Genomic DNA, 23,263 nt, shown 5'->3' with positions numbered 1-23,263 from the left:
TAGTGAGCGCTCTTCGTCTGCCTTATCTGAGACAGTTATGTAACAGTAAATCAGTTGGCAGTTGTTTAATAGTAACTCAATAAATCGGCACGAAGCCCAAAAATAACTAACATGAAGAAATAGACAAAAAGCAACATTAAAAGACTATAAGCATGTTCGAATTAGTGAAATCTAAGTTCTAGTCTATGTAAGTGATCAGTGTTATTTGACCGTGTGTAAAAAGGTCATTTGAATAGAACTACATCATAAATAAACAGTTTCATCAAATAAAGCATAAAAATATGTGCAAATTTAAAATTAAAATCACAATAGAATTTTTTTTTATAAAAGATATATATCCATTTATTTATCCAAATATTTATTTCCATTCTCAATTTTATATATGAATACTCTTGACAGACAAAACAAAAAGGCAATATTTAAATTCCATAATTCCCTGTAAATAAAATTAAAAGTATATCAAAATACTACCTGTAATCTAATCAGAGACTGCAATGTGCCAGTAGCACCCAAGAGGTTCCAAGCATAACAATGTTTAGATTTAAAGCAAGCATTGTACAGCTATCATCACAATGCAAATGAGAAAAAAATTTCGAAGAGAGGAATCTTCTTCATATTTTACCCATATAGTCAAAAGAGAAATTCATAATAGATAAATGCCAAGTCTCTGGATTAAGTAGCATATTAATCGAAACATACATTTCATAAGAATCTATGGTCGGTCAAGAGTTTCCACCAACATACATTTATTTTTTTCCCGATTGGAGTCTAATATTGGCAACATCAAGGCAAAAACATATTGTGAAAAGAAGTAGAGTCACAAAGACCATATACACGCCCTGAAAATCTATAAAGGAATTAACGTGGAATATTGATATGCACATGTTTTACCGAAAACAGAATAGATAAGACTGACAAAAGAATAAACCCTATCAATAATGTACTCTGTCATAAAAATGTTTATTGTAGACAAGAACTTATAAGTTGTTTTGATAATGAAAACATTAGATGAATTCTTTGATAATGAAAACATTAGATGAATTCTTTAATTATGAAAACATTAGATGAATTCTTTGATAATGAAAACATTAGATGAATTCTTTGATAATGAAAACATTAGATGAAATCTCTGACGAAAAAGAATGTGCAGTATACTACATGGTTTATAACGTTAATATAAAAAATTCGGTGATAAATTCAGAAATTATTAAGAAACCAATGTTACAACTCCCTCAGGCAAAGTTGACCTGGGATGAATTTGGCTATTCTTCTTATGTCTCTTTCCGCAATAAACTCAAAACGTAGCAACGTTTTGATACATTCTTAAAATTCAAATGTTAAGGTTTCATCGTCCCTGATGAAAGTTATCTACAACAACTAAACTTTCAATTTTAATATTTTCTATTTTGTAGTAAAATCAAGCAAAACTCAGTGGTCCAACCTTTACTTTAAAATTGTATTAAAATTGATGTTCTTGCATGTTTTTACATTACTTAATCGGACATTTATATCATAATTTTCAGAATTAGTTAGTCATAGAAACAACAAAAAAACAACAAGGAAAAAGACCATTCTCTGTCCTCAACAGTGTGTGAACTGATCGAATCAAGCAATAGCCTGAGCAACTTTCTCTCGCTGTGTAATGGTGAACTTCTCATGGCATGTTATAACTCGGTTTCTCTGCTCAAGTTGTTTGAGTTCAAAATGTTCTGCTACTGTTGTCAACTGTGGGTTGTAAAGACATCCTGCCATCAGCGATTCTGATCCTTCATCACCTACATATATCACAAACACATCGCCTGAAAAAAAGTCACTAAAATCATGATTATATGATTAAAGAAGGTGTGGTGTATATGTCAATGAGTCAGTAAACAAATGGCTTTGAATAAAATATGTGCAGTACATGTATAACAGTAAGGGAGTGCATTGAATCCCAATAGTTTTCGCTAACTATTTAACTTACACAACTTATTAACCAAAATCATGCAACTAACTGTACTAATGATATGCACACATAGGTTCTTAATGTGTTTTTTTTTACTGCAAACACGCAATGAGGGTGGTATGATTTCCAACGATACTTCTATCCACTAAAGAAGTAAACAACTTAATGTTATAGCACAGACATCAACAATGAGCAATATTTATACTTATGGTAATCAATAAAAGACCCCGACATGATAAAATGTAAATCACAAAGACAAGCATATAAAATTAGTGGCGGAATTAGGCGCTAAACCCGGCTCCTAACCCAGAAAAGTGGTATAACAGCACAACATAAGAAGAAACTGTTAGAATAAGTTGGAAAGGAAAGTGATAGACTCATCAAATCGACACGAAGCAGCACAGAAATAAACTACGAAGTCGAAGGGACCGGATCAAAGTATTCGACTTATCCGAGGTTCGACTGATCCGAGGTCGAGTGTGTCGTCATATTTTTTAAATGCATGAAACACGGTATGAATTTGCGTAAACTAGATACTTTGAACAGTTTGCCTTTTTCGAAATGACACTTTATGATTGTGTATTCAATCTCCATTTATGGTCCTTCATAATAATTAAACATACAAGTACAAACACAAATCATGCACAAATACAATCAATAGTCTACACAAATATTTACAAAGGTCAGTCACTATAAATTTTGAAATCACTCGCGGAACGAAATAAGTTCTGAACTGTCTCTGATGAGGTCCTCTACTTTACATTAAATAATCATGAATTTATCATAATTGTCTTAATCCTTTTATTTATGTAATTAACGAGTTTTAATTCTAACGATTCATTTAATCTCGGCTTGTGTCATTTAAATTTGTTTCGTTTTCATCTCATGTGAAATATGTTCAACACACTAACGTTCCGCTTGAACGATCAACAAAGGTGCTAATTACCGGCCACCATAAACATGTCATTTTAACTGTTATACAAACAAGTAATTTGAAAATGATTAGGTTACATAAGAAATAATTCCGATTTGAATTTTATCATTAGGTCTGCATCTTTCGAAAATTGTTCAGTTTTTAATTCTAAAAACGCATAATTATATGCGAAGTTCGTTTCTTTCAACATTTCGTAATTCTGTACTATCAATAGTATCTGTTCAGTGAGTACTTTTAAGGTATTTTGTATTCATTATAAGATATATTTTCGATTAGTTACCCTCCCGCCCATCCCTAATTTTTAATTATTGTACTAGTGAGTTTAGATTTAACTTATGCGGGTTATTTGTGTAGGGCCCGCAATTTTGTATACTCTATTTCTTGTATATGTATAAATTATTTGTTAAATGAACTTGTACAATAATTTTCGGCCAAAAATAAAGTATTATTTATCTTGTTTCTATTCTGAGCCAGAGATAATTCTTACTTTCGAACTTCGAGACATCGGGGTCAATTTACATTAACTTCATATCGACGGGACTATAAAATTTACTAGATTTAATCGAGTATTCGAATCAACCGAGTTCGACACATCAGAGGTAATTATGCATTGATCAAACTGGAATTTTACCGGGACCGAGAAATTACTTCGACTCCTCCGAGTTTTCGACACAACCGAGTTCGACACAACGAGGTTCGACTGTAATAAAAAAACAGAGAACCAAAAGATACAAAATACCGATTTAAGAGTACTGTCAGTAAAGAAGAGCTTGTTCAAAGACAACTTCAACTAATAATTCATTTAAATTATGTTCCTCCAGACTAAAATATCAATCAGTACTCATACAGCAGATTTATTGTAAAGACATCATAAACATAAAGAGATTAGCATGAGATTGTGCATTGCAAAAATATACAGGATGTAAAACCATCATTGTTCAGAATTGTATAGTTAAATATATTTATTTGATATACTTTATTGATAACAAAATCAATGTGACTACCGATAAAGGCAATATTCAAAGTTCTTATTGCTTTATAAAAATAAATGGATTTTCAGAATGTTTATCTAATGGACCAATAAGTGTTCATGGATCGTATTTAAATTGAGGACCTCTAGATAGAACGATATCGTAAAAATTACGATGCTTTCTCCTTTTTTTTAGTATAAACCCTCCCAACTTATTATATGTATGTATCAGGAAAATGAAATAAGGTGTAATAATATTTTCAAACGTTTTCTCTGAATGCTATCACAAAAAAAGCGTCCATCCAAGTTTCATAAATTACCATAAAAATTTGGCAACGTTATTGAAGTCTCAAAAACTTAAACCATAGACTGAACCAAAATGGTAACAACGGTGACGGAACGTAGGATTAGTACGTCTCGCTTTTGCGACGAAAAGGTGATTCAATAAAAATTTATCAGAACTATAACAACAATATGTTTCAATAGGATACCATGACCTACTCGGCTATAACATTGTCATTCGCATGTTCGTTAAACCACGAAATCTGGTTCAAAGCAATAATTTGGCAATATATATTAAACATCTCACTTCATAATGAATAATATAGAGCTGTTAAATCACTATTCCAGATTAGGGTAGGGTTGAGCGCCAAAAAACATGTTAATAGATATAAGAAGATGTGGTATGAGTGCCATTGAGACAACTCTCCATCCAAGTCAAAATTTATAAAAGTAAACTATTATAGGTCAAAGTACGGTCTTCAACACGGAGCCTTGGATCACACCGAACAGTAAGCTATAAAGGGCCCCCAAAATTACTGGTGTAAAACCATTCAAACGGGAAAACCAACGGTCTAATCTATATAAAAAACGAGAAACGAGAAACACTTATGAACCACATCAACAAACGACAACTACTGAACATCAGATTCTTGACTTAGGACAGGTGCAAACAATTGCATCGGGTTTAAACTTTTGAATGGTACCAAACCTTCACCCTTATCTGAAACAATAGTGTAACATCACAACATAGAAAGACACACTATAAAATATCAATTGAAATGGCTTTACTCAATCAAAAGACATATTAACACAAGTGAACATACACTGAACAAATAAATTTGATCTATGATACAATGAAAATACAAAATAAATAAACTAAGGGAAGAATAATTAAAGTAACATGTTATACCGCTGTGAAATGTTAAACAATTTAAGAAAAACAATATGCTTGAACAAAAATATCAGCCATTTGCAATTACTTTAAACACAGGTAAATGAAAATAATTTTGTTGTTAGGTATACGTGTACAGTTCAAAAGGAGAAAGGAAATATTTTATCAAAATAAATAATTTTGATGTTCATAGTACGAAGAAGTGAAAATTTATAGTAATACCAAACACTTATCAAAGCTGGTATATAGACCAGATATAACCCTGAATAAGTAAACATTAAATAACATTAAAGCATTACAATTAGTATCAACAGGTCAAATAAACAAGAAAGTACGATTTGAGACTACTCGCAGTTACTGACAGCTAGTAAAAAGCCAAAAACAATTAATAAAAAAAAATCACGTATAACCCTGCAATTCTATAAGTGCTTGTCTGTGGTCATGAGCTTGTAAAAAGTAAAATCACAAAAATACTGAACTCCGAGGAAAATTCAAAAAGGAAAGTCCCTAATCAAATGGCAAAATCAAAAGCTCAAACACACCAAACGAATGGATAACAATAATAATTCACTTGTTGTCGTTGGTTAATGATTGATCATTAATTAGGCCGTTGGTTTTATTGATTAAATTGTTTCACATTTGTGATGTCTAGGCCTTTTATAGCTGATTATAGTATGAAATTCCTTATTGTTAAGGCTTTGCGGTGACATATAGTTGCTTTAATCCATTTAGTTTGGACTCTTATGCATAGTTGTCTCATTGGCAATCATACCATATTTGTTTATTTTTTATATATTTACTAGGTTTCAAGTTGATGCAACCTTAGCTATGATAAACAAACACTTCAAAAAACGTTTCTGCAAACTGTATCCTTCCCCTATTGAAACTATTCCTTAAATAAGTTCTAGGTAGAAAGTCGTAAGTTAAACTTTTATTTCCTGAATTCATAATAAAAACACAACAAACGTGCTATTTTTAATAAAATTCAAAATATAAATTTGGCGACTCGAGATTTAAGAAATAAACGTTATACCGTTCAGATAAATTCAGTTCTTTACATTAATTTTATGAAACAACTTGTTATGAATTTATTATTAAAACAACGATAATTGATTGTTTCCTTTGTCGACTTGTGTTTTAAAGAATTGAGATTTTTTCATTCTGCTGTTGGTAACGGAAAACTAAGGTTGTGTGTTCTGGCAGAGAGGTTCATCCTTTGTGACATGCCAATCATGTGTATTCCTTTTGATTTTTTAAAATGTGTATACAATCTTATATTCGTACGTTCATATCTAGTTTTTAAATTTGATAATTTCATATTGGCGACTAAATTTCAATTTTTTTTAGTTTTACACAACCGGCTATTCACGTGTCTATTACTAAAAATAGCGCGATAAAAAAGCTATCAGTTGATAAATGAATTTGGTTAAAGTCAGATGTCGTATGCAGATGTAATCGATGTGTCGGATCCGACGTCCGATATATTTGATAACGGGAGTATACAGGACGATGAAGTGGGCATGCTAGAACAGCATATTCACAACTTAAAAATAAGTATTTCTGAAAAAGGACGAGCGCTGGTAAGAGCAGATTACGAGAAACTAGAGGCAATCCCTAATACACGTGTTGTGACGAGGAAACCGGAAAAGTCCGGGAAGTCGAGTATTCCTGAAAAATGAAGTAAACCGGATGACTCGACTACAGACAAACTGCATCGATAACTAAGCACTCAACTGCTATGACGGAAATCTTAAAATTTCACAAGTTTGTCTTAAATCCTTTACCTCTGGAGCTAGATGTAGCGGTATTCATTCGTTTTCTAAATGTTTAACATATTACTAGCCCTTCCTTATCATTTCAAATTGTTCCCTATACATAAAGAAATTTGCCTGTTGTTAATGTTGTAAAAGAGAGGCAAAATATACCAAAAAACTCCTAAGTCGAAAACAAACTGACAATGCCATGGCAAAAAATGAAAGAAGATCAAAGGACAAGCAGTATACAAAACACAGCATAGAAAACTAAAGACTTAGCAACACAAACACCTCCAAGGCTCCACATGCGACACTTGTCATGTTACTCCAATAAAATACGTTGATGAGTTATATCAATAGCGGATTGGTAATTGACTCTTATCAAACCCTAAAACATCATCAAATTAATTCACCATCGGTCAGGTAAATGTTCTTACCCTGAAACTTGACTGACTGTACAATTTGAAATAGAAACACGTTTTACATTACAAACGATAGACGAGACTCTTTCCGGTATAACAGCACAGACGTTTCGCTATATATATATAATGTCCTTCACTGATTTTGGAGACTATTTCGACTGTATCTTTCAAAACGAATTTAAAATTGAGGATACCACAATTAAAGTTAAGTCTATTACAAAGCTTGATTTCAATTCAAAATGACATTATGAGTCGGTTGAGAACTAGCATTGACGACTCAAGACATGATTTCGTTTTCTAATTCTCAACTTTCATTTTCTTTTAGCAACATTCAAGCAGCGCCTGCTTATTGAGTATATATCTCCCAGTTGATACGATATTCCAGACTTTGATTTCCTTGAAAGAGGGTTACTGCTTATATTGACGCTATTGCATCAATGGTCCAAATGGAAAAGTTAAAGTCATCCCTTCGTAAGGTTTACGGAAGCAATTAAGGTTTGGATGAAATTTTTGGAATGTCTGTGTTTCAGATAATGACCATGAATTCGTTCACTTGTCGTAACCAAAACCCTGTCTTCTTGTTCTCTATTGTTACATACTTGCAATGAATAAGACGACTGGTGCCACTTTTGGAGTAGGACTTGCTTACCTTTCTGAAATATCGGACTTACCTCCAAGTTTTGGAGGGGTTCGTGTTATTGCATACTCCTGGATAATCATAGGTCTGTTTTATGTTCCTTTGGAAGAACTGGATCTTCCTTCACTGTATTGGATATCTAAACTACATAAGTGTCCTTACCAACATTTTATTGCTTCGTCTTCCAAGTGCTCCACGAAACCTCTTTCTTAATTTTCAACATCAATTTTATTAGCAATCAAAGCCGGGCATCAAAGTTATTGTGAAACTACCTATTCTAGAGGTGGCGTGAAAAAGATGTGGATACTAAAACAATCTAAAGATCTTTTTAGAGTACATACAATCTAAGACTCCTTCGTCTTGCAATAGTATAAAACAATTAACCTTTTCACACTTTGCACAAGAATTCTCCAATCGAAACTAAAAGACAAATTGAAAGAGTTGGTCCTGCTTTGTTTCATAAAAAAGAATGCCAACGTTAGTACAAGTATTTTTCTTAGGGAGGAATATATCGTATTTTATCAAATAAATCATTCTGATTCAACCAAAAAATTGTGGAGCAGGATCTGCTTTCCCTTCCAAAGCCCCTGAGATCACCCCCAGTTTTTGGTGGGGTTGGTCAGTCTTTAGTTTTGTATGTTGTGCTTTGTGTACTATTCATTGTCTGTTTCTTTGTTAGCCATGGCGTTGTCAGTTTATTTACGACTTATAAGTTTTAATGTCCCTTTGGTATCCTTCGCCTCTCATTTTCAATCCTCTTGCTGTCGCTAATCTAATGTGGCTACATTTCGTTAGCCAGGAAATACAGCCAACGGGCGTATGTGACATCAAAAAGTCCGACTGTAACGTCGTCATGTGATATGATAGCACGCCTTATTGATTATTCTGTCATGATGTAACCTACCTCCGATTTTACGGCAGGCCTGTACGGTTAATAATTTGATATCTTCTTCATCTTCACCTGGGGTCTCTAAAATCACATCTTTCTGATTGTGGTCCACAAACACCAATAGAACTTTACAGCGTGGTATATTCAACACACTTTTATCATTGGTTACCACGAAATCTGCTTCGTCCATTTTTTTTATCCTCAGTCGACCCTCCACACTAGGTCTTGTTATTCTTCTATGTTTGTTGTGTGTTTCTTGACTGAAACTTATTACACAGAACATGTTCTCAAGTTCCTCTGGTTGTTTTCTCTTTATTTGTTCAACAATACTGAGGGACTCCTGGAAATTAAATTTTTAATTTTTTATTATGACTCTGAGTATGAAAAATCTTAACATTTGACTTCTAATTGATAGCTATTTAAACAAATTTTGGCGGTAAGAATAGTTGATTTTTACATGCCGAGTTCTTAAACTTTTAACAAAAATTATATGTACTGTTATGTTTAACGGTGATATTCTTCAAAATTCCACAAATCAGTTGATTTAATGTGCATTTGCTTATTTTTATCAGAATGTTCGAACAACACCCACTTAAAAAACATCTGATAGCATATGTGCCTTCAAAATAAATATAAAAGATGAAGTTGCATTAAAATAAAATTTAAAATGTGACAGCGAATCAAAAATTTAAATTCAGTTAAAAAAGGTCACCAAAAGAGGCATCTCTATGGCCTTGAAAGGGTTATTTAACACATGAAAAATTAATTTTGCGCACTAATCATTTTATTTTGATTATATATATATATATATAGACCGAATCAATATGGTCGACCGATAGAATATCAAATACAATTCTGAATCGCAATACTCCAAGAACGATTGTGACTAAGTTTGAATACAACTGGCCTAGTGGTATTAGAAGAGTTTATTTTACTAAATTTAAGCAACAACACACTGATTAGAAGTGATAATAAAATATCACAATTGCCCTCTGGGTAGGTCAGCCAAAATGTAATTAAAGAACATTAAAGGGAAGAGCTTATAGAACTGCTGGTATACGTCTTCTGATTACTATAGGTATGATTATTCTGTTATGATATTGTCAGTCAAACATCTGTTTCAAGTAACTTTGTTTTTCACCTAAGACTGAAAACTGAATAAATAAAAAAAGATTTAACAATTGAATATCACTTTTCTGCATAAACAGTGGTATATCTTTCACAATCTTCAGCTTAAACCCATTGACCTCAAATCATAATGATTTCCATCTTATCATCCGAGTTAGGGTGCCATCAGTTTTATAAACAAAATTATAAAGCATCTGGAAATATCTTTTTTTCTGCAAAGGTTTTGGTCTTATCTAAGTAACTTTGATCTTGAACTTCAAACTCAAAACTATAACGTTTCGTCCTCTCAATAGAGATGTTTATATGTCAAAAAGGTATTAACAAAATTATGCCGAACTCCAAGGTAAATTCAAAAAGGAGGAAGTCCATAAAAACCTGATAAAACAAACGTTAGACTATATCAACCAAACAAACGAATGGTAAAACAACTATCATTATCCTGACTTGTTACTGGCATTTTCCGAGGAAAGTGGTTGGTTAAACTTAGTTTTATCGACAGCTAAGCCTCCCACTTTAATGACAGTTGTTTATAGTTCCGTTATATTGACAAAATTGGGTGAGCAACACAAATGGACATAACTGGTTAATATGACAATAATTTGGATCCAGCAGCAAAAGCTGTGAAAACATAAATCACAGACATACAACACAACTGACTCAAAAACTCAAAGTAAGGTTGCAATCCCTTGTTGCGTATATGAAAGAGCTTTCGGAAACCACTTTTCTGTACAACTTCTGAACTATTTTGAGTAACTTTAACATTGACTTTGAATGTAGTGACTTCAAAACAATAGGAATCTTCCTATCATTTTATGTGACCATTTAGAGAATTATGGTTGCAATCCAATATACGTTATCAGAAAAAAACATCCGAAAACAAAAATGACTGACAGACTGAATGGTCAAAAACTTAATTGCAGCACCTTTGTAATAAGTGACTGATACATCGCCATCCACATTCCAAACATTTGCATAAATGGTGACTATTAGCCTTACGTTTGGCACCGATCAGTAAATATAATTTTTATTATTGGATAGTATTATAGTGTACTAACATACTGCAAGGATGGTTTATCCTTGTTTACTGTAAGGTATTGTATTTTCTTCTCCATTTCGCCAATCTTAGTCTTACTGTTATAAAACTGAGCACCACATATGGTAAAAACAAACAAAACTAAAAGAACAGTCATTGTCTGTACCAGTAACCATTTGCCTCCAATATCTAAGAAAAAAGGAACGATGCATATATTTTCTAGTTAAATCTTCTATATCGTCAAACAGAACCAGCAATAACTGATTAATATATTTGTTTGGAACCTTCTCTCTCCCTGCGTTGAAGACAAACTCTTCAATGAATAGAAATTAAAACAATTACCTTTATATTATAATTTTAGGTGAATTTAAAGAAAAATTGACTGTGAATTAATCTACCTACCCATACTTAAGATTTCAGTAGTTTTCTTCAAGGTCTGTAATCTTTCTAGTATTGTTGAGATCTCTTCACCATGGGTTTTTACTTCCGTTAATAAAGAACTGAATGAATGTTGTGTTTTATCTAATTTAACTTCCATTTTCGTTATTTTTACCTGTTGTACAGTTTCCACTAACAGCTTAAAGTTGTCTAACATAATTAACCCTGTGCTTAAGTTAATATCAATGGCAGAAATATTCTGATATATTTTTTCCACATCTTTTTTTAGCATTTCAAAAGAACTGTGCATATATGCCTCATTATCAAAAACATACTTTTGAGTAAATGTTTTTAACTGAATCATTTTTTTATAGTTATCGTGTATCTTTTGACTGAACCGATTGTGTTTTTGCTGAAGAATTGATGAATCTATGTTGAATTTTTCCATCTGCATATTCACATTTCTTAATCTGTCAGCATTGCCAATGACATCATCTTTTAAAGTGAGACATTGTTCAATAGACCTTTTCACAGTAATCATCTCTTCCTTCATTGTCCTAACATTATTTTGTTCTGTTATAACAGTTTCTATTTTTTTAACCACATAATCTAAATCAGACTTTTCCTTGCTCAACATTTCTTTCATTTTTGTTATATTTGTTTCAAAATCATTTCTTATTGATCCAACTGACAGTAGAATATCACTTATTTTATTACTGGTATCTATCATTCTTTCTTCATTTCTTTTAATTCTTTGTATTGATGAAGTGCAACTTTTTGTCTCCCTTACAAGGTTAGAAAACTTTTCATTTGACTCTGTCTCTAACTGATTGACTTTTTCCAGCAAACTTTGAGTGTTGGACTGTAAAGTATCAACTTTTGTATACAATGACAAAATTAAGATCACCAATATCCTGAAATTAAACAAAGTGATAGTGTAAGTATGCTTACAGAAAAAGTTTGTCTGAACCACTACTAAGGAAAAAACTTATTAAAACTTTGCTCCCGTTTTAAACCCAAAAAAGTCATATATTACTTGTGGAACTGCATCATTATTTGGTAGTGGTTTCCTTAACCAAATATGACATACTCAATCTGAACAATTACACATTCAAAATGTTTGCAAGTAAATCGGTTTTATGTTATTTGCTACCCTATTGAGAATGAAAACAATACTTCCTAAATCTCATGCGTCCGAAACAATTAATTATAAAAAACGAGTCACGTGAACCCATTAATGCTTTTTACTTTCTAAAGTCACAATATATGAAAATTTCTGACAATCTGTTACTTGAACAAAGCTCAGAAACATAAAATGGGATGATATACACTAAGTTTTGGCAAATTATTAAAACATTCTATCGTTTTTTGATATATCCAAACTTCAATAATATTACGAAGTGCACGGTTTCGAATACAGTCTGAAGTATATCTTTTTCACAGATATCTCTCACTGATAAACGTGACCCTTATTTATTAACTTCCTTATGCAAATTGTCTGCTCTTGATCAACAATCTGTACGAAATAATTAGAAATATATATTTACCCTAAAAACAAAAATAATAATGAAGATAGGTGTTTGTAAAAATGATGATTGTCTGATGGCATTCTGGAATCTGGGCTTGACTTATCGGTTTGTCTGTGTACCAGATAATGTGTTGTCTTTATAAGGTAATGGTCTTCTGATTTATCTTCTTCACAAACTTTTGTTCTTGATTTTTGCTATTTTCGAGACATTTTCAAGCATTTCTAAAATTAAAGACAAAATATCAGTCGTATTGAAAGTACAACAGCTAGGTTCAGTATCTTCTTTTCTTAATGTTTTTCACAAGGAAATGTTACATTTGAATCAATTCATTGAACCTGCCTGAAATTCCTTAAATTTACGAAGTGTTGTTGTGAGAGAGTTTACAGTGAATAGTTTCACCGCTTACTTTGAGTAATTGGGCTTTCTCAATAATCACCCCTATTTTCGCAGCCAATATTTTGATATTGATAAAATTGGTAAAGAAAGTCTATTGAATGAGTATAATGGCTACCAGTGTTTTATCATATTTTCCCATACCACTCCATACATAGATTTGTTGGCATTTAAATAATTACAATGTTCATTAAAAACGTTTGCTTGTGGTCTTATTCTTATCACATGTTTTTACCATATCGACATCACTGAAGATCTTGACAGAACTGCCTTAACAAAGAACAGATGTGCATAAAATAGGCAGTCTTCCTTTAATAAGCAGAGATCATTATATCAGACAAACGTGGATAAGAAAGTGTTTGCAATTTCTGACTTCATATATAAATATTATGATTACTAAAAGTTAACCAATATGACTGTTCTCATATATGTTTGAAAACTAACTCAGCTAAAACATTTAATTCATATCATAGGTTGCATACAACATTGATGATAAAAGTGATAGAACTATAAAGATATTTACAGTACACATGTCTAAACACATCATGTCATGCAATGTAGAAGAATGAAAAAGATCAAATAAATGAGAGTGCAGAACCCACCGAATATGGAACAGTTTCATCACCGGGTTTGTTCTTATCCGAGCACTAGGACGGATGTGGAGCAGTATCAGCTTACCCTTCCGGAGCAGCTGAGATCACCACCGGTTTTGGTTAAGTTCGGGTTGCTCAGTCTTTAGTGTTTTAAGTCGTGTGCTGTATACTGGTATTATTTTCTTCTGGTTGTTTCGTTTTTTACCATGGTATTTTCAGTTTGTTTTCGACTTATGGGTTTGAATATGACTTTGTTATCTTTCTCGCCTCTCTATTCCAAAAATGAGTAATAGTCCCTAAAATGAGAGACATTTTCAAAAATTTGAAAAAAAAATATATTTGAGCATGTTTAGTATTATTACTTCAATTGAATTATTTAATAATGGCGCACTTTCAATAAAAAAAATGGAACAAGCTGATATTTTTAGCTTAAAGCTTAAAGGCGGGTATGACAATCATGACCATACACATTACTTTTTTATTTTCAAAAGACTCATTCCAAATTTAGAACTAATCAACATTTAATGGAATATCGTCAAAACTGTTTGTATCCTTTTAAAATATGAAAAAAAAATTATTTATTTTTTGCATAAAATACTTTATATTAAATATTTTATAAGGTTCGAAATGTGAAATTAATACTTTTAAAAAGTAGCTTAAAAGTTATTAAAACTCACGAACGTCGCCAACTGTTATCTAAATGTACATTATGTCATATCTGAATGGTTTTTGTCATTTAAAAAGATATCGTGTTGACGGTAGATCTTTAATTGTGTTCAGTTGAAGGCTGTATGTTGACCTCCTGAAATCATATTTTGTTTGTTTTTAAATGAGGTGGCAATAACAAGTACTGTACGTTATATCTCCTTTTATTCATATTTGCATTTGTATCTCGATCAAGAAGGTTTTTTTTCTTACACAGTAGGTTCATTAATGAATAATTAAATCTTAAATGTTACAACTTCAAGCCAATCTTTTACATAAGAAAGAATATGTGTTCCTTTGACATCATGCCCCACTCTTCATGTTCAGACAATGAACTGCAAAATATGGATCAAAACCCTAATCATAAATATTTTGTTACGCCCGTCTTAAAAGACGTCCGTCTGTCCGTCCGTCCGTCTATCAACACTTTGGACAATAACTCAAAAACGCTTTCAAAAATATTCATGAAACTTCAGTGAAAAGTAAAATCACAAAAATACTGAACTCCGAGGAAAATTCAAAAAGGAAAGTCCCTAATCAAATGGCAAAATCAAAAGCTCAAACACATCAAACGAATGGATAACAACTGTCATATTCCTGACTTGGTACTTGAATAATTTAAAATCCATTGACGTAGGTTCCCTTTCCATTTTTATAAATTTTAGATTGAACGTTACCGAGTTATAGGATTTTATTTATAAAAAAGGGGTATTTTCCAGTTTTCTGACTAAAACTCAAAAATGCTTTGAACAATTTTCATGAACCTTTGGTGACTTGTTTGTATCTATTGAAATAAGCTCCCTTTTGTCTTTTATAAATTTCTATGACATTGCGGAGTTATGAAATTTTATTCGTTGAAATGTATAGGTACAAAATAAAGACCACTTAGTTAAACTTGAGGTAGCCTTAATATTGTCAAATTGTTCTTGTTTTGTGTCAATGGATAACACTATGTACACATGTCTTTTTTTTGGGAAGGGGGGGGGGATCTATTTGTTGTACTCACAGTATTTCTAGTTGATCATATAAACTCATTTAAATCATAAAGACAAGCTAAACAAGCGAGGGGCGATAATGCGCTGATGTCGCAGCTCTTTATTTAAATATCACATACTTATGAACATGTCTACTGAGTTTCAAGATGTGATTACAACTTTATGTTAAACTACCTTAAACAAACTATCATTCTTATACCAGGTTCATATTCTATGTTGTTTAACGCCCAATCTGGGTGTTGTATTTTGATGTACATCTTACTAGAATAAGTTCACACAATTATATGCATGCCTACAAATTGATGATACTACAGTTTCATGGATAACTACCTTACCTAAAAGGAACTCAACATTTTTGATTGAGAACCAGTTACCGTCAGAAATTCGCATTTTTCAAATAACTTTAATCAGAAACTCTTCAGGGAAATATTCTTTTTACATGCAAGTGTTACCAAAAGTTAGACTTATCACTAAAGACTTGGACCTTAAATTCGTCTTATAAACAAAAAAAAGAAGAAGATTACTACTATGCCAGTTTTTGCGGGACATTTTAGAAGTACGATGACCAGTAACCGTCACTTTTGAATATTTTGATTAAATGACAGAATTTACATTTAATCGGAACATTAATGATGAACAGGTATTTTTCTTTTGTGTAGCAAAAAGAATGTATGTCAATTGAACCAAACATAAAGACATTCTGACCATTAATTAGGAAAATGTTGAAGGTTCCCTTACTTTTCAGATTATGAACTGTATACGTCACTTCCCTCGACGCATTCATTTTACAGATCCTATCTAAATCGGATCCCACAAAACAGAGTTAAATGATGTAAAAATATTTGTCTGATGATATTTGCAGTATGTTATTTTTATGCAACGCCTCCGTTGTTGAATAAAAAGGCAATAAACGGTAACTGGTCGTTGACCAGTATACGCACGGTCACATTTATTTCCAATTCAGTCAACAGCACAATCTATGTCAAAACTCGAATTTTGCATTTATTTTAAGAAGTTCCATTTAAAAATAAACTTGTGTATTTAAAAGTTTCAAGTTGAGTTTACAACAACTTTCTGACAAATGACCTCAAACAATACAAAACATTGATCGGAAACTGGACTGACAGACAGACACACTACTATTGTAGGCGGTGCATACTTAGTTATTTGCATTTTTCTCTTTATTAAAAAAGAGCTATGGTATGATTGCAAATGAGACATCTGTCAACCAGAAACCAAATGACGTGAATGTAACAACTCTGTCTGGATTTGTAATGGAAAAAGTAAAAGTTACTGCATTTTACACAAAAATCGGATGTGCCATTTAGAGTTTATGTACGGTTATGAAGTGTTGGTAATAAGGTAAATAAGTTACAAAACTTGGATGAAAAAGTACTCATTTGAGCAACTGGTTTGATTGGATATGTGTGTCTAACTTTTTGGGGGTGAGTAAGATTCAAACTAGAAGTATTTCTGATTTTCTTGAAGGTATATACAACAATTCACAGCAGATAATCTTTTATCCTTACAGGAATCTATAGATAAACAAAGCTAAAGAATGTTATATGGGTCAACCATATAGTGTATATCTTTTTCATAACAAAAAACCGTTTTGGTCCTATAGTTCTTCGCATGTTTTGGTTCTAAACATCCTTGGCTTTCAAACACCCCTGATGAAGATAAACCAATAAAAGATTTTGCGGTGCATACAGCTTATAAACTGTTATTTTCCTTTTTATAGCACTGGATTAAAGGCGCTGCTGGTGAACTAAAAGCACCCGCGGGTAGCATCAGCTAAGTAGTACGTGTTTCTGTAATGTCATAATTATTCAATATTATTCCTAAATTGTGCGTTTTTAAATATAGATATTAAAAAACCAAGGTTTTAACTCCCTCAGGCAAAGTTGACCATAGATGGATTTAGCTATCAGTTTTGGTAACTTTCTATAAAATAAAATTGAGAATGGAAATGGGGAATGTGTCAAAGAGACAACAACCCGACCATAGAACAGACAACAGCAGAAGGTCACCAACAGGTCTTCAATGCAGCGAGAAATTCCCGCACCCGGAGGCGTCCTTCAGCTGGCCCCTAAACAAATATATATACTAGTTCAGTGATAATGAGCGCCATACTAAACTCCAAATTGTACACAAGAAACTAAAATTAAAAATAATACAAGACTGACAAAGGCTAGAGGCTCCTGACTTGGGACAGGCGCAAAAATGCGGCGGGGTTAAACATGTTTATGAGATCTCAACCCTCCCCCTACACCTCTAGCCAATGTAGAAAAGTAAACGCACACAAAGTAAACGTATAAGCCTGGTACCTTTGATAACTCTTTATATGCTTCGGTTCTAATGCATACATGCATACTTGGCTTTCACATATTTGGTTTAGAGCTTTCCTGATGAAGGTAAATCCAGAAAAGCGCTTCAGACGCATACATTTATAAAGCGATATTTTCATCATTTTTGTATTTTCTATTTGTTGTATCTACATTTACGTTCCTAACCATGTAAGTTACTAATTAAAATACAGAATTAAATTCTTTTGTATCAGGGAATTAAATATACAAATCATAAGGAGGACATGTTTCATGCTTGTATGATTCCTTAGATATTAAAGAACAAAGATATAGTTTGTAAGCAAACCTCTGGAATTAATGTGGAGTCAAATAACCAAATAACATTATTTATCACATATAAGAATTGTGAGTAGTAACATTTGCAATGTACTCCCTAGCGATATTTCACAAATGATGTGTAGCTGTTTAATAAGTAAAAACCAATTATTGTGCTATCCATCTTATAATGGAAAGGATTTATATATGTTGAGTTTTATCCAATACCTTTGTATAAATATACCTTATTTAAATAATTGAATTGAAATGAATTGCATTCATTGTAATATTCAAATAGTGTATATTTTGTCAGTTGCCCCTACATCACAAACGGACATTTGCACATAAAATTGTCCTAATTTTTACCCCAGTGTTTTGGATGGGGTTTGTTTTGCTTAGTCTTTAGATTTCTATCTTGTATATTTAGTATTGTTGTTTGTCTTTTGGTCTTTGTCTTTTTTTTTGTCATGGCGTTGTCAGTTTATTTTCGACTTATGGAATTGAATGTCTCTTTGGTATCTTTCGCCTCTCTTTTAATGTATAACAGACGTTTAATAAAGTGTAAATTTTGCTTTCTGTTAGCTTTTTGAAGTTAACATTCAACATTGAAATACAATTAGGAAATATTTCAAACCCGTTTAACTATAATTGTAACTGAACTTGAGTCGCTTTAGATAGACTAATATGCTATGCAAAACTTCATAAAATATTTTTTTTTTACAAGTATGGTTATACACATACACATTATTTTGTAAATACATTACTAGCATATGTTTATCAATTTCTTGACATTGGCATGGCCATGATCTAACAATATGGTATGTTCGAACTATCAAGGGTAAAGACAAGGCTTAGATGAAAAAGCGAGTGACGTATGAGTTTTGGTTGAATTTCGTGCACCCCCTAATCACAGACATATAAAGTGTACAGTTGTTTCATAATAGCAATTGCCTTCTATATTATGTAGTAATTATATAGGATAATGAAAATGATATACACGGATAAAAAAGGTCTGACTAATATTCATGTACACACATGTATAATTATAGCCTTTCTTACACAAACAAATCATTTACCGCTTTATGTTGACTAACCATTTTAAAATAATCAGTGATCATATTAGCAGTCTAAACTATTAACAATGAATGTTATATCTATAATGACAGTATTTAAACCAAGTTGGATTTAGAGTGGAAAGTTTTCTTAAACGAAATTTATATACAGAAAAATATGAAATACCACTCTCATCTGTTAAGACTAAGCATTGAAAAAAAAAATTGAACATAACAATCAAAATATAAACGGAAGACAATCCAGTTAACACAGAAAAAGTATTGAACGGCAAAATAAACGAAGAAGGAAAGAAAGGTAAATGAAGAAAAATATGAGGGACAATTTTGTGAAAACGAGAAAAAATAAATATCTTATATTATTTTAATATGTAAATCATGAAACTTATGCCATACCCCTATTTGTTGCCCACGCCCCTCCCCGAACACAATCCTGAATCCGCTCCTGTGTACAGGGGCAGTTGTCGACTGTATATCTACAGAATAGTAAATTCTTGCTCTCTAGTCCCAAGAAAGCAAATAAACAGCTACGCCATGAGCGCATGATACACCCGTCCCATTTCCAAAGAATAAAATTCAATAACTTCTCAATGTCATATATATCAGAAATTTATGAAACACTAAAGGGAGTTTACCTTAATAGATATAAATCAGTCACCATAGTTTAATCAAAACTGCCCAAAGCACTTTAAAGATAATGTCAAAAAAATAGAAAACACCCCTTTTTATGAATAAAATTCCATAACTCAGAAATTTAAAATCGAAAATATTTAAAAATCGAATGGAGCGAAAGACAACAGATATAAACAATTTACCAAAGTTTTTGAGAACTGAAAGCGTTTTTGTGCGAAAAATGTAAAATCCCCCCTTTTTTAATGAAGAAAACCCCATAACTCGGAAACGTAAAATCGACAATTTATAAAAATCGAAATGGAGCTCATGTCAAAAGATATGAACAATTCACCAAAGTTTCATGCAAATTGGTTAAAGCGTTTTTGAGTAAATGTCCGACATGTTGACGACGGACAGACAGACGGACAACTGTATACCATAATACGTCCCGTAAACGGGCGTATAAAAACGCTTTTACAGAGGCCATTGTTATTTAAACTAATTAAGAGACAAAAACGCGCTGACTTAAAACAAATATTACAACGTACAACACCACACCACACCACACCACACCCAATTATTTCTTTTTCTTTTCATTGTTAACAGGAAAATATAGACAATAAGACTACCTTTTCCGGTCTAGTTTACATGTGCTCGACAAAACGATTTCTATTATTTATCTGTCATTGTTTGCACTAAATGTAAATTTTTAAACCGCAAATTAACCATGCTGTACATGTCTCACCTGGTTTGTGGTGAATTTATATACTCCAGATCTGGTATAATTCTTTATCTTTACTGTCCATACTTAAACCGTTATTAAGTTAATCCATCGACACACCCACTCCTTGAAGAGTTCAGTTTTTTCATTATGACCTTAATTTGTATTCCTTATCGATTTACGAGATTCAAACATTGGGAAATTACCGTTGTCTCAATTTACCCAGACAAAAACAAACTCTATTTCTAATTTGTTTATTTTAATGATGTTGAAAGAAAAACAAACATGCAAAAATACGAGATAAATCAGAGTTGTATAAAAAATGAAAACAACACGTTATTATTTCATGCGTCCGAATCGCTTTTCTGGATTTACCTTCATCAGGAACGCTCAAAGCTGAATATTTGGAAGCCACGGATGTATAAGAACCGAAACAGTTAGAGAGCTATATGACCAAAAATACCTTAAAATAGCCAAATTCATTAAGGTCAACTTTGCCTGAGGGAGTTGAAACCTTAGTTTCTTTACAATTTCAAAATTTAAAAACGGAAAATTTTAGAAAGGTTTTTTATGAATCATGTCATTACTGAAGTACTGACTACTGAGCTGATGATACCCTCGGGGATTGATAGTCCACCAGCAGAGGTATCGACCCAGTGCTGTAAAAACGAAAACAACACGATATTAAGTTCATGCGTCCGAAGCGCTTTTCTGGATTTACCTTCATCGGGAAACTTAAAGCCGAATATTTGGAAGCCGAGGATATAAATATATATTTAAAGTTTCATTAAATCATAATAAGCTTTCTATAACAAAAGATAAATTTACTCTATATATTTCTGCAAAAATACATTTAAATTTAATAGGAATCAATTAGATCTTCAAAGTAATATTTAGCAGTAATGTTGAATGCAGTTGTTAAGTGCAGGCTTTTTTCATAGAAATGTTTTCTCCAAAAGATGATATATAACATAAAGTACCATTTTCTCTGTAGCTTTTACCCAGAAAGATAGTATACCAGATGCGTTTGGATGAGGAACATAAAATAAGGGGTTGTAACAGTACAGTAAGGTTTAGTATGTGGTATAAAGAATGGAAAATATTTAGTGCAAACAATGACAAATACAATATCGAAATCCTGTATCTAAGCGCTTGTGGTCTAGTTGATTCAATCTTCCGATGACTCACTCCTGTTACTCAATTCAAAGGGTTTCACAGAAAAGAGCGAAAACAACAATCTAACAAAAAGAAGTATATTCACAAATTGCACTCATAAACTCACTACAAGTTTTCGTCATTGTGCTGATTGCAACGCCACTGGTGAGTCTTATACAAACAAAACGCGCGTCTGGCGCACCAAATTATACTTTTTATGAGTTTTTACATGCACTATGTCGATGCCACTGCTGATGAACGTTTCCTCCCCGAGGCTATCACAGTAGTCAGTACGTTTGTGTGTCTGCAAAATCATCGAAATGATCCTTTTTTGTAAATGTGTTGTGTATATAAAATGTTAAAAATTTCGAAACACTAATGTATCAACCCCAATGCATAGATTGTCTTATCCATATTAGGCACGTTTCAAGCTTCTTGGTTTTCAATGTTCGACATTTTTGCCTTACACTGTTTTGATGCGAGAGCCACTGATAGTTCATATGAAGACCAAACGTTCATTTGATTTAACTAATTAGAAGCCCTGCATCTTTAATGAAATTTTATTTTCAAAAATGATATCCTGATTTGTTCAATATTAAGATTCTTTTATGTCCAGAATAAAACTGATTCTTACCACTTGCAATGAAAATAACCTATAAATCCACATGTTATAGTATATTCCCCAGTTATAATATAGTCACATAGTGTTACCAGGTAGTCCATAGTATAATAGCACTAGCTGCCCATTATATAAATTTTCACAATGGATATACTCACGGTAGGTATATAGTTCGGATGGGATACTGTTCTTTTAGAGATTTGATCGGGTATTTTCGTTTGTGACCACGAATATGATCTTAATATTTTTGGTAAGACGTGAAACAGAGACTTGAATTATAATTATAAGATCATACAATGCAAGTTCGTATATGTGATAGATAGATATGAACAACCATACATTATTTTCTTTTGTAAAAATTTAATTCAGCCTTAAAATAACTTTATTAAAAATATTGATTAAAACTTTTTGTATGTACATACAAATTAAAATAACAAAGGAAATGCATGCATAGAATATGTATATCCTTACATTTAAACAAATTACAAAAATTATTGTTATTGCAAAAATAAGATAAATTTGAAAATGAATTAATTTTTATTACCGGGTTTTTATCAAAAGCAGTCAAGGTTTTTTCGAGAAGTGTCAATGTTTTATCGACTGATTTTAAATACAAAAGTCGTATGGGTTAAAACATGTAAAATGTTGTCTTTTAGTACATTTACGATTGAAAAACAATAAACAAGTTCAAATAAAGTTATTTCAAGACATTAAACAAGTTTGATATAAATGCCGTAATATCATGTTTAATAGAAAAGCATCCGTGATTTGTATATATTGTTGCTTGTCACATCTAGCTTATGTCAGATACTTTTCTTGATGTGAACAATTCCTTTTTTATATTTCAACGGCATCATTTTCAGACATATATTTTATATATTGCCTTGTTTGTTATATATTCCATTCAATTCAAATTTGAATGTTATCAAAGATTAAATTTGTTTCGAATAATTAGGGCCGGATAAAGTATGTATGTGTGGTGAGGG

General features: G+C 32.1%; 1 protein-coding gene across 2 annotated transcripts; it reads right to left on the bottom strand.

Annotated features, from left to right (window-relative positions):
* Nucleotides 1–383: 383 nt before the first annotated feature.
* Nucleotides 384–22,397, bottom strand: LOC127700774 (uncharacterized). 2 transcript variants are annotated; one of them, XM_052204424.1, is made up of 6 exons: nucleotides 22,293–22,397; nucleotides 12,812–13,014; nucleotides 11,289–12,178; nucleotides 10,909–11,075; nucleotides 8,741–9,065; nucleotides 384–1,799 (listed from the first exon to the last, which is right to left on the bottom strand). In XM_052204424.1, the coding sequence occupies exons 2-6, from the start codon at nucleotides 12,871–12,873 to the stop codon at nucleotides 1,606–1,608; spliced, it is 1,638 nt and encodes a 545-aa protein (XP_052060384.1). In that variant the 5' UTR covers nucleotides 12,874–13,014; nucleotides 22,293–22,397; the 3' UTR covers nucleotides 384–1,605. The 2 variants fall into 2 exon arrangements, with proteins under 2 accessions (XP_052060384.1, XP_052060382.1); XM_052204422.1 differs by lacking the exon at nucleotides 22,293–22,397 and adding an exon at nucleotides 14,457–14,496.
* Nucleotides 22,398–23,263: the final 866 nt, after the last annotated feature.

Source organism: Mytilus californianus, unplaced genomic scaffold, assembly GCF_021869535.1.
Source record: "Mytilus californianus isolate M0D057914Y unplaced genomic scaffold, xbMytCali1.0.p SCAF_5, whole genome shotgun sequence".
NCBI classification, from domain to species: Eukaryota; Metazoa; Mollusca; class Bivalvia; order Mytilida; family Mytilidae; genus Mytilus; species Mytilus californianus.
The sequence above is the reverse complement of the archived record's forward strand: the minus strand, read 5'-3'. Positions and strand labels throughout refer to the sequence as shown.

Coding starts and splice junctions, on each gene's coding strand:
- LOC127700774 (XM_052204424.1), bottom strand. CDS start 12,873: ATGCCATCAGACAATCATCATTTTTACAAACACCTATCTTCATTATTA. Junction 12,179..12,811: donor TTATTATTTTTGTTTTTAGG/GTAAATATATAT, acceptor GTTTAATTTCAG/GATATTGGTGATCTTAATTT. Junction 11,076..11,288: donor TACTGAAATCTTAAGTATGG/GTAGGTAGATTA, acceptor CTTTTTTCTTAG/ATATTGGAGGCAAATGGTTA.